The following is a 12,796-nucleotide window of genomic DNA, read 5'->3' as shown; positions in this document are numbered from 1 at the left end:
AGTAGACTGTAGTAGACTGTTAGGTGTTCGGGTTAGTAGAATAAGTTGACTTGTAGTTGCCAAGTTACTTATAGTCAGTAGAATGTCTGTTGGGGGAGCATCAAAATAAAGTGTTAGCAGATATTAAGCTGACCGTTTACTAATACTCTAATGACAGTTAGTTGGCATGTAGTTGCAAAGTTACTTATAGTTAGTAGAATGTCTAAAGTGGACTATCGAAATAAAGTGTTACCAAAAGTCTTATTGGCCTAAGCCAATAATGAAAACAGGGCAAATATTGGCATAGGCGATATTTCGGTCGACCATTAGTGTCTGGCATCGCTTACTTGGTGATCTTGATGCTTGCAGCGGCTAATGGGTCCTGATGGCATGTCTCTGGTGAACGGGACGACGGGCGTCCATGGAGACGACTACTGGAACGAGGGAGGGGTCTCTCAGGGAAGACCGCCCTCCCCACCGAATCAGTCTCAACCGCAGAGCCAGCCCCAGAGACAGGTCAGCGACGTCTACTCCAACACTCTGCCCGTCCGCAGGCCTCAGCCCGCTAAAAACAAGACCACTGTGGGTAAGAGAAACCAACCCTTCCACACAACCTTTTGGGCAAATAAAGTCCTTTTGATTTTGAGAAAAGCTCCATAAAAGTAGTTATGGAAGGAATTATTATTAATAGTTGGTTCGCTCTGTAGGAGAGACACGAACTCTGCCTAGGTCAAGTTCTATGGCGGCTGGACTGGAGAAGAACGGACGCGCTCGCGTACAGGCCATTTTCTCCCACGCCGCTGGTGACAACAGCACCCTGCTCAGCTTCACTGAAGGCGACATCATCACCCTGCTGGTGCCAGAGGCTCGGGACGGCTGGCACTATGGGGAGAATGAGAAAAACAAGATGTAAGCGCTCAATTAGCAACATAGCTGAATAGAAACATGAAAAGTCTTAAATGAAGCTCACATCTCATGAAGCTCTGCAGATGACGTTGGGACCATCACTAGGGTTTCTGGCCCCAAAAGAGATCTCAATATCTCAAAGTGCCCAGAGGGCGACTGCAAAGTGGCATTAGACATGATTCTCTACATTCTCTCACTCCATATTTTGCTGTAAACAATGACTTAAGAGATAAAATGCAAATAGATAGTGATACATTTAATTACTAGAGTCTTTTTCTCAGGAGAATAAACTGAGATGAATAAATCTCCGTTTAATCTCTTTTGTTTTTGTTTAGGAGATTATTTTTCTAAGCAAGTTGAGATGTTAAAGATATCTCACTAATGCTTTTTCTTTACATTTTGTTTGATCCACTGTCATGGACGTAAAGTTTCTAAAGAAAAGCTCTTTTCTCTCAGGCGTGGCTGGTTCCCTTTTTCCTACACTCGAGTGCTGCCTGAGAGTGACGGCGAGAAGTTAAAAGTCAAGTAAGTTTCTCTCTTTACATTTGGCTGTACATGCATACTGTACGTTTTCGGTGATCGGATCATGATCAGATAGCACTTGACCACATTAAAAGCCAGGTGTAAATGCAGCACAGATATCACGTCATAATCTGTCCACTGAAAACGCATTTGGAAGTCGTCTGGGATGGATTTTTACCACATTTAATGAAGGTGAAAAGGCAAATCTTCTCGTTATCAGTTATGTAAGGAATACGAGGTTACACAGCAAATAATCTCATACTGTATGTCACTTTAACTGACTGAGCAGTGGGATGCAGGTTTGGGCTTTTCTTTTTCTTCTCTGGCGATTTGAAACACAGATATTGTTCTCTTGCGCTTTGATTAAATCGCCTGATTTAATCTACAATATCTGATTATTAATCAAATGATTTCACTGGAATATGGTTGGAATCTTGTTTGGCTCGTCTAAATCGCTTTAAAACCTTTTCTTCCTGTTTCTTCACTTCTAATCACTATTAACATCCTTTACTGAGGAGTTTATAAAGAAAGGAAACACTTAAAATTACTGGAAAAACTTTTTTTTTTCACATTTTAAATAACTAAAATATCTAAATGATTTACGAAAACTCGCACCTCAAAAGTTTGTTGTCGGTAATTACATTTTTAATGTTTCTGAAAGAAGTCTTTTGCTCGCCAAGGCTGCATTTATTTTGTATCTTAAATCAGTAAAAACTAGGGCTGTCAAAAGATTAATCGCGATTAATCGCATCCAAAATAAAAGTTTGTGTTTACATAATATATGTGTGTGTACTGTGTATAATTATTTTGTATATATAAATACACACACATGCATGTATATATTTAAGAAATATTTGCATATACTGTATATATATTTATATAGTTTATATTATATATAAATATATATTTTTTTATATATAAATAACACATTTTTCTTAAATATATACATGCATGTGTGTGTATTTATATATACAAATTTAATTATACACAGTACACACACATATATTATTAAAAACAAACTTTTATTTTGGATGCGATTAATCGCGATTCATCTTTTGACAGCCCTAGTAAAAACTGTAATATTGTGAAATATTACAATTTAAAAGTACTGTTTTCTATTTGTGTATATTTTAAAATGTATTTTCTTCCTGTGAAGACAAAGCTGAATTTTCAGCATCATTACTCCAGTCTTCAGTGTCACATTATCCATCAGAAATCATTGCTGCTTAAGAAAACATTACATTATTAATTTTGCTTCATATTTTTTTTGGTGGAAACCTTGATGAATTTATTTAGTATTGTTTTGAATTTATTTAACAGCATTTGTTTGAAGTATATATTTTTTATATTATAAATAACTCAATCAGTTTAATGATAGTATTTTATATATTATAATATATTTTATTTTTAACTAATAATAACAAAAAAAAAAAAAAAAAAATATATATATATATATATATATATATATATATATATATATATATATATATATATATATATATATATATATATATATATATATATTACTTTTATTTAAAAAAAAATTTTTAAATCCCCAACTTTTGAGCATTAGTGTGTGCAACTGGCGATTTGCATTTTGCGATGATAAGCTACTGGAGATGCATTTGAATAAGGTGTAAATGCAATCCAGTAAAAAACTCGAGCGAAACACAAACACATGTTAATGGCAGGTGTAAAGATGACTGATTGACTGACCTTCATCCTGTAGTCTTCACCATGGGAAGAGCAGCAGCACAGGAAACCTGCTGGAGCGAGAGGACATGTCTTTGCCCATGCCTGACTATGGTCTGACTGCCCGACTGTTGGCACAGAGCCTAACACAGACTCGACCACGTCCCTACAGCATGGCAGGCTTCGCACAGGTACACACTCACACACATACGTATTAAGACAGGAATCTCTCACTGAAGTCTCCTTTCTTGGAAATTTCTCTGTAATTCTCTTTAAACTCTGCTCAAAGTGTAATCTTTATGTCAGCTCTTCTTTAATCTGTTCTGTAAAGCTTACTAATGGTGTGGGTCTCTCTTAACGTGCATGATTTTCATATTAAAAAGATAGTTCATCACAAAATTAAATTCCTGTCATCATTTACTCATGCTCATGTCGTTTCAAACACAAGACTTTCTCTCTTCTGCGGAACACAAAAGCTGTTTTGAAAAGCTTTACTTTTCTGTACACCGAAATCATTTTGATTAGGGGCCAAAAAATGCGATGGAAGTAAATCATATGATTTGTGCACATTAGTACAAATCTGTCATATCTCATTCACGTTTATGCATGTTCAGATTTGGCAAGTCATTTTTTCCAAAAACGTACCTGTACATACAATTCACTGCAGTTTACAGCTGAAATAAATGCTAGTTGTTGTAAAACACCAACAACTTTTATTTCTTGTCACACAAATTTTGATTACAGGGGCAGATTATCACTTAATAACACTTATTTTGGGGCCGTTCCTTGCACGGCACAATGATATGACCTCAAAACACTTTTACCCTAGTGCATAAATTGTAAACTAAGCCACATTTTGATGTTTGCGTCACATAACTAACCTCATATGTTTGGCTTTTCGGATGTAGTAAACTCGCTCTGTAGCTCAGCATTGCATTTTGGATGCGAAGCGCGAGTCCTGTAAAACACGTTTCATGACCAAAGGACACTATTTTTATCTCACATTTTCCTTTGTTAACATTATCGGTTAGGTTTAGTGTAGGTGGCATGTTATTTTCAAATGCGATTAACCTTTTAGAGCCACTCAAACACATTTTTTGTGCCACACACTGGACATTTCACTTTGAAAGTTGCGTGAAACGTGCAAGAAGCAACATATCATTTTGTAGAAATGTCGCAACTGGTACATTTCTCCAATAAGCTTGGTTTGGGTTTGTTAAATTACATTTGAGACCAAAAGCAAAGCAGAAGGTGTTCATTGAATAACAAAACGCAAAATTATTATATGGCTTCAGTAGACTTTTATGGTGCTCTTTGTCTATTTTTAAGCTTGACAATCCCTGGTCACATTCTGCTTTCATTGTAGGAAATACAATTGAAACATTCTGAAAAATGTATGTATCCTTCCGTTTGGAGTGAAATGAGAGCGAGTAAATGATGACAGGATTAGTATTTCTGTGTGTAACTGTCCATTTAATACACTGTGTTGATGCACGCTTGGATATTTTCCTTCTAAGCTGGAAATAAGCTTCTAAGCCGCACTGAAATGTTGTTTTTACGAATTCCAGCCAGCGCTAGAGGATTATGACAGTCAGTTTGCCCCAAGGTAAGATCGGCTCTTAATGGACAGAAATGACAACACTTAATAAAGAGTCTTGTGAATTGATCCCAAAAATGCCAAAACTGTACTGCTAATTATACTTTTGTTAGTCAATAGTAGTTAATATCTGTAAATTATCCCTTTCTTAGCTCTTGCTTGCTTATGCTAAATGTGCAATGTAGTGCTGATATTTGTTGGGAGACCAACCCTGTATTATCTGAGAAAATGTAAATGGTTTGACAAGAGAAGGTTGTGTGTCTGTTTTCGTGAGTGGAGTGAACGAGCTGTTGGATTGTGAAATGCATCGTTGTTGACCTCATTGTAAACTCACTGTGTGTGTGATCCATTAAGGTCAGGATCAGAGCTGCTCACAGTATGTGTGCCTTGAAGTCATGGTTTCTAGTAGCCTCTAGTTGAGTTGAAAATTAAAAACAGACTTCTATTGACTCTATTGACTGCAGATAATAGTTTCATATCATCCCGCAGTTTATAAAAGCAAACCAAAACTGTACAATAATGCACTTACAATTGTTCATTCAGAAGGGTTTAAAAGTAGAAATGTGAAGCTTGTATTTTCATGGTTTCAAGTAGAGTTGTCAAAAGTACAGAATTCGATACCAAGTCGGTACTGAAAATTAAAAATGTGACGATACCAGCATTTCCCTCTAGCATTTTGAGCGCTGTTGAACGGATTCTTAAACACCTGATTGGCCATTGTGTTGACGCGCTCAACATATGTGTCTCTGATTGTCTACAATGATCAACGCTTCAAAAACATGTTGTCTTTGACACTCTTGGGTTGATTTGTAAAAAAGGACTACATGCCTGCGCACGTATATTAAAACACGCATACCTCTGGACTGAACATGTGATGCGCATGTGCGCGAAGTCGGTGTTTGCGCAGAGGTTGCGTAGGATTGTGCAGAGATAAGTGATAATCGTTTGCTTCTTGGAACCTATTTCCGGGAGTGCGTTCTCAAGCCACCAGGCACTGTTTTGTGCGGATGGGCGGCCGGAGCGCGTTGAGGGTTTTCTGTTAGAACGGTGTCGTGTTAGCGCCCCCTAAGTTAATAACTAATGCTCTTCGCAACGGAAGTGAATCAATCAATCGAAACTAACTTTAGCTGGACAATAACTTTATCCTTGAGTTATATAAATGAAGGTGACTTGACTTGACTCTTCATCGAGTGCTTACACAGATACACACGGTAGCGTTTGAAAGCGGCGTCTATCAGTGGATGCTATATTAGGGATATTAGACTCCTGCTTTCAAACGCTTCCGTGTGTATCTATGAAAGTGCTTGTGAAGAGCGTCAAATATGTAATTGTTGTTCATTGTAGCCAATCACAGACATACATGTTGAGCGCTTCAACACAATGGCCAATCAGAGACATATATGTAGTGCACATCAGCACAATGGCCAATCAGAAGTGTTTAAGAATCCGTTCAACAGCGCTCAAAATGCTAGAGGGAAATGCTGGTATCGTCACTTTTTTTAATTTCAGTACGAACATGGTACTGAAGTCTGTACTTTTTGACAACTCTAGTTTCAAGTGGATAAGCTTCTGGCTATACCATGATCAATATTACTCCTGTTGGCATATTTGTCTATATAACAGCCCTTTCATGTAGCAGAAGTTACTAGGTTTACTAGTTTTTTTGTTGCCGTTGTTGTAACATGTAAGATTGGGCCTGGTCATTAAAAAACAAACAACACTATCTTAAACTGGATCCTAAAATAAACAGGGAGCCAATAAAGAGAGACCAGGATTGGTGTACTATGGTCATATTTGTTTGCCCGAGGTCAACAGTCCTGGACCATCTGAAGTCGAGAAAGTGAAGACTGAGGAAGGTCAAAATAAAGGGAGTTACAATAGCCTAATGTAAGAGTGAATAACTAAGTTTTGTAGCCTTCCTTTGAAAAGGTTTTCCAGCGCTATGCCCTGCCTCATAAATGTAACATGTAAGTGCATTACTGTAAACACGATTTGACTACCAAGTCAAAAGATTGTTGTTTAAGCCGAATATTTTTTTTGGCAACAGAAAGCTTTCTTTGAGATGAAACTTGACCTGACCTTTTACCAGTTTAATCTCTTTGTCAAATGTCCCATGGCACATTTCATAACTGAAGTTGGCTGTTTAGTTTGATGTTAGACATGTTAAGGTTGAGGAATAAGCCCCCTACAGCCTTCACTCCCACCCATTTGTGGCTGTCTTGTCTTTTCTTCATTTCTCTCTGAATGTGTCCGACCTGGCAAGCTTCCTTCTCTCTTTGTTCCACAGTTCCGATGGCAAATTGATTTCGACAGTGTGAACACAGACAGACTATCAGACACAGATCCGGATAGCACAGGGGCCACGCCCCTACTTCCCTTAGCCCCTCCCCCTCTTAAGCTCTGCCTCCACACACTCCTCCTCCAATGGAAGGGGCCAGTCTCATCCCTCCTTTCTGTCCTCTCTTCCTCCCTGCGTCTTGCCGGGGCGATAGTGGTGGTCGCGTGTGGTGGGTCGGGGGGGAACTCTGAGAAGAACGACCGGAACGCAGTCCAACTGCTCGTCTCGCTGCTTTACGGACTCTGATTCGCCTGTAGTGACGCCGCTATGACATCGCTGTGGACTCCAAAGAGACTGCTTACCACTTCCCGTCTTTCATGCATGTGCACAAGTTTTGCTATGTGGTTGTTTTCTAAAATGACATCCTCATGTAAAAAGTGCCAAAAGCCAATTTAGTCTTTTGGAGCAGCTCTCCTCATTGCGAAGCTCTTGCTGAGTGTTTTTTCTAAGCAGATGTGATGGGAGCCTCATGCATAATGAGGAATGTTTTTGGGTTTTTTTTTTTCTTCTTCTTCTTTGTGGTTTAGTTGTGCAGAGTGTACTCTCTCTGTGTGTGTTTTTGAAGAGCATTTGCGTTTTGTGAATCCCTCATGTATTACCTGGTGCTCCTCTGGTCCAGAGACTGTGTCGCTTTGTGCCGCAACAAACAGCAGCTTAGATTTTCCTCCGATTTACTGACGAAATTGGAATGATTGGAAGGAAAATCGAAATTTTTCCCTCATTAAACAAGTGCCAAATGAGAGTGGACCTACGAAACTAGAGTGAAGGTCGCATGAGCTTCAAAATACTCGGGTGGGACTGTGCCGATCGCCCGGACCGGCACGCGTCCGCTCACCCTACATGCATGAAAGAAAAGTGCTCTGAGCAGAAGCCTTTACCCCCAAAAAATACCCCATTATCCTGCCTCAGACACCTTGAAGTATGGGATCAGAATAGTAGTATAATGAATATTTTGACAGTATGATTCACAAATGTGTGACCCAATTCACAAAATACAATTCTTAAATATTCATGCGTGTTCACCAATTAGATGCTTACGAATTGATGGATTAGTGTAGGGATGTTTTTCAGACTTTTTTTGAAAGGTTTGCCAAAATGACCAAAATTAACTGTTTTTGGTAAAATGGTCATCGCAATGGTTTATTTTGAATTGCTTCTTTTTTTACATCCGCTTCAGCCAATCAAATGAGAGTTAGATTTCAGTACATTGGACAATGCCGATGAAGTAATGTGAAAGGGCCTTTGTGAACAATCAATTGGGTTACGCATTTATGCATCACATTTTGATGAATATATATTAATTTTAGCCTATTCTGAGCCCATATTGAAGTGCCAACAGCCCATGTCTTTAAAACATTCCCGTTGTAGTATGTTTCCGTGCAGTTTTAGGATGCTGACTGACAGATCCTCTGGAGCTGTGGTGTAGTCCTCGCTGTGTTGATGTTCTTTTGTTTCTTTTCTTTCTTTCTTTCTTTTTTTCTTGGAAAATATACAAACTAGGAAAAATGCACAAGAAATCAGTGTAACAATCACAATATGCATGCTGAGGAGGAAAATAGTGAACATTGACCTTGAATGTATGGTGACTTTTTACGAAAAGAATAAATAAATATCTATATATTAATAAAACATTTGTTCGAATGAGCTTTTGATGATTTTTAATTTGTCATCCTGAATTTACAATTTTCTGCATTGAACAAAAAAGCAGAAAAGACCTTTATTGTGATATTTATTTATATTTTTATGGTGTTATTTATTCATATATTCATATATAAATATAAAAAAAAGTGACAATCTATGGCATGAACAATTTCAAACCATTAATGGCTAATCTTGCACCCTGAATTTAGTATTCAATTTCTTGGCTTTGCACCCACATTCCGACAAGACAAGGTCGTCCACAAATAAAATCCAGATGAGGTTATGTTGCCGTCCTTTGAGAGCAACTGTGATCCAACATTGCACGAACCTGAAGAGCACACAGTTCTAATCTAGCGTAATGTTTGTGTGTTTGTGCATCATGATGTTGTGTCCGTATGAATATGTGACCTGTCCGTGTATTTCTGTGGCTGTGCTTGCCTGCTCGCCTTTTTTTTTCTTCTACCTTATCTTCTAAAATCTGATCTATTTGAGATGTATGTGTCAGTTTTCTAAGCATGCCTTTTAGTTCAAGAACCGAAGGGATTTGATATTTAAATGTGCTCTTCAAGAGTTCTTTGTTTTTTCCATACACATCTCTTTACTAATCGAACCTCCTATGCAAACTGCTTTCATTTTGCACTATATTTTGAACCCATGTCATTTCTAGAGGTGCGTTACGCACTCATCTTCGAACATAAGATTGTGACGTCATCCATGACCAGTCTAAACGCTCAGTAACCTACAGTACGGCCATCGTACGCAACACTAACAGTCATGTGAATGCGGTGGAAATGTAGCCATGCATAGCCTCGGTCTGAGCTGAGATCTCAGGTACAAACCCCTGGACTCTCTTTACCTTCCAGTTTTGGTCCTGAATTGTCCCGGTTCTGAGTGTTGCAGGACCTCCGTAAGTCACCTGCCTCCATCGCTGCTAAGCCAAACCAATCATGCCCTTTCTTTTTATTCTTTTGTTTTTTGGTTTGTTTTTCGACTCCCATTCGCTGTTCGGCTTAAACAGGCAGTAGGGCTTCACAACTGTTACGTCTCATGCCGCCACCTGCCTCTCTGGTTGGTCCTTGGCTTTTTTATTTTTTGTGTGTGTGTGAGCTATAGTTCGTACCAGCCAGAGAGGTCATAGGTTGCCAGGAAATGGTGTTGGCGCTGGAGGTAACCCTGAATCTAACTCTTGCATGCCTCTATCAGAAGTAACTATGTCTTGTTCCATTTGCATGCCTGCTCCAAACACCCTTCAGATGCCTGTTCATAAGTATATGTCAAATGAATCACCGTATGCCTTTCAGCAGTCCTTTTTCTTCTGTTTCCCAAATCAAAGTGCTGTAGACTTTAAGATGTTTTGGTGTCGTAGAGTTCAGTGGGTCACTAGCACGGGCCGTGTTGCGGGCGTACTGACCGTGTTTGTTCTCCACCCCCTCTCTATCTAGTGACCGTTCCCTGGAGCTCTACTTCAGGCCAAGCATCATGGACGACCGATCCGCTCCTCTCTACTACTAGAGGGGCCGTGCAGTGGCCTGTGCGCTATACCGCCCTCTTCTGTTCTGTCTGTGTCATTGCAACAGCATGTGGAGGCAGAGCACATTCATTTACCCACAGGGCATGGAGGAGAGAGAGCTTGTTGCGTCCTGAAAGGATTAGAGTAATGATCTTAACTCTGTAGCTACAGTACATAATTATCGGTATTTGTAACCACCAATTCACGTATTTCAAAAGCTTTTCTAAAGGGTTCTCTTCATGTTAACAAACTGAATGTGCTTCTTTTTTTTCTTTTTTTATGCCTGACTGTTTAAATATGAGATCTTTTACTTGAATGAATGTGAAAATGTAAGAAAAAAAAAAAAAAGTGAGCAATTGGTAGATATTATTTCTATAAATGCAGTTCTATAGGGAAGCCTTTCTTTTTCTGTCAGTTCTAAACGTTTTTGTGGCACATGCCTCTAACACTCATTTCAGAAAGCTGATGAAGCCTCTTCTTGATATTAATATTAAACAGACCACCACGCTTTGCTAATGTTTTAGTGATGCCTCTGTGAATTCTCTGTCTACGCAGAGATCTGTACAGTGTATTAGATGCAATATATAGTGCAATTTCTCAACGCAAGCAGCCCCGACACAGGAACTGTGCCTTTTCCTGCTGTTTTGTGCTTAATGCGGTTCTGAATATCTGTAACTCCACTGGTGTAAGTAAAAGGGATTTGCTTTTATGTGATATTTTTGTTGTTCCATTTGATTTTTTGTACTATTATTTGCTTTTTCTTTTTTTTTTTGTTTCTTAGAAATTTCAATGACTGTTATAGATTTAAGGGGGTTCATTTGTGTTCACCTGTTGCTTTTGCTTTTTCACATTCTGAGCAATACTGCTTATTAAATATCAAAAAATAGACTCGCTGCATAATAGTGAAAATATTAAATTGCAGGTTCTGTAAATATATCTTTTGGTTCGTTTCTGATGAGGGACTAAAAAGAACTAGACCAGTCACAAAAGCCATTGTGTATATACAACATTTGATTTGTTACAGGAAAAATATGAAATCAGGTAGATTAGATACTGATATGAATTGCATGTTTTATAATAGGGCGTCTCCTCTGGATTGTTTGAGGAAGGTGGGAACGTTATGTGATTCTTCGATGGAGAGATTTTGTCTTGATCAGCTTTAAAAACCCATTTTATAATGTTTCGTTTTTGTTTTGGCTTTTCTGTTTATTCCTATTTATGGAGAACTGCTAATGTATGTGCACATTCTTGTCTTTTCTGAAATAAAAAAGCAAATGTAAACTGACCTCTACCACACTTTCAGATAATAATGACGGAGATCTACAATTTCTTTTCTTTGACCGAAGCTCAAGCTGCTCTTTGGATCATGCTGGAAAACATGACCATCACTTGTGGAGTTCAAGCGATGCTGGGATACATGAACAATTTATATATTCAATTAAAGTGGTCTCAGACCTTTTGAGCCCACTGTATTTGAATCGAGCTCATGCATATGTATGAAGAATCTTTAATAACTCACAGGCACAAGGAGAAACTATAGTTTGGTTTATTTTTAGAATAGTACAGTAGGCATGAGTCGTGAGGACATACGGTTTGACAGCTATGAGGCAGTAACAACAGACTTCTCCCCTCAACGCTACATTCAACACTCAGTTCACTTTCATTTAACCTCTCTTTGGCAACCATAAACACCCAAATGAAGCACTGATGCTCTGGATGAGAAAAAGTACCTACTGCCGCAAGGTTCAGCACAGTATAAAACTCTTAAAAGGCAAACAGCGAGAAAGCGAGGGTACATTGCAGTGATTGTGACTTACAGCATTGGCACAAATGTGTATGGGCTCCAGTGAATCAAGGCAGAGCATGACAGGTACAGCTGTACGTTACATTTAAACGGATATCATAACTTTTCTCGGTGTAACACCTCAGATCATATAGGGACAAAATATATTGAGAGAACTTGTAGAAACACATGAGGTCCACATGCCGTCTGGACCATCTGAATTGTTTTGTAGTATATTTTTGAACATCTATCTGTTATTGGATTTAACAAAAAGAACACTTCTGAGATGAGGCTTCATCACAGACGGAGGATCAGATCTGCAGGAGCTGCCATTATTGTTTATAACAGATTTTGTTCGCAGATGAGATGGTCACTTTCCTTTGACTTGGTTAAGTGTCTTTAAGTATCACAGCTGAAGTGTGACTTCGATAACCCACTGGTTTTTTGCTCAATCCTGAAATCAGTTCCTGTAGCTCTTGAATTCGAAGCAAATGTTATTCATGCCCAAGACTGATTGCTGTGACAGACTTCCTAAAGTTCTCATCCTGACAAGCACCAATAAACGAATCGTCATCAGGGTCATTCCTCTTATGCCGTGCATTTTCATTCTTGCCATACTGGATGAAAGATTAAACTCAAAACTAGTTAAACGGTTAGTTAACTCATGTCGTTCCCAACCCGTAAGACACTATCAGAGATTGACACAGAAGAGAAGAAATTGTTGAATGAAGTTGTTATTTTGTTTTTATAGCACACAAAAAGTATTCTTGCCGCTTCATAACATTAAGGTTGAACCACTGTAGTCACATGGACTATTTTAACAATGTC

At 38.6% G+C, this 12,796-nt stretch overlaps 1 protein-coding gene across 12 annotated transcripts in view; it reads left to right on the top strand.

The window, feature by feature from the left end:
* Nucleotides 1-12,541, top strand: part of baiap2a (BAR/IMD domain containing adaptor protein 2a) — a 98,960-nt gene extending 86,419 nt beyond the window's left edge. For 2 of the 12 annotated variants that reach the window (XM_079868458.1, XM_079868453.1), the window contains exons 9-14: nt 349-565; nt 687-888; nt 1,342-1,410; nt 3,137-3,290; nt 4,668-4,705; nt 10,118-12,541. In XM_079868458.1, coding sequence (XP_079724584.1) covers nt 349-565; nt 687-888; nt 1,342-1,410; nt 3,137-3,290; nt 4,668-4,705; nt 10,118-10,187 — 750 coding nt within the window. In that variant the 3' untranslated portion in view covers nt 10,188-12,541. Of the gene's footprint in view, nt 1-348; nt 566-686; nt 889-1,341; nt 1,411-3,136; nt 3,291-4,667; nt 4,706-6,983; nt 7,146-7,188; nt 7,353-9,538; nt 9,583-10,117 lie in introns of those variants that run through there. The other 10 variants (XM_079868461.1, XM_079868459.1, XM_079868456.1 and 7 more) reach the window with 8 other exon arrangements.
* The last annotated feature ends 255 nt before the right edge of the window (nt 12,542-12,796 follow it).

The sequence above is a fragment of the Squalius cephalus genome (genome assembly GCF_949319135.1).
Source record: "Squalius cephalus genome assembly, chromosome: 1".
Taxonomy (NCBI): Eukaryota; Metazoa; Chordata; class Actinopteri; order Cypriniformes; family Leuciscidae; genus Squalius; species Squalius cephalus.
The sequence above is the reverse complement of the archived record's forward strand: the minus strand, read 5'-3'. Positions and strand labels throughout refer to the sequence as shown.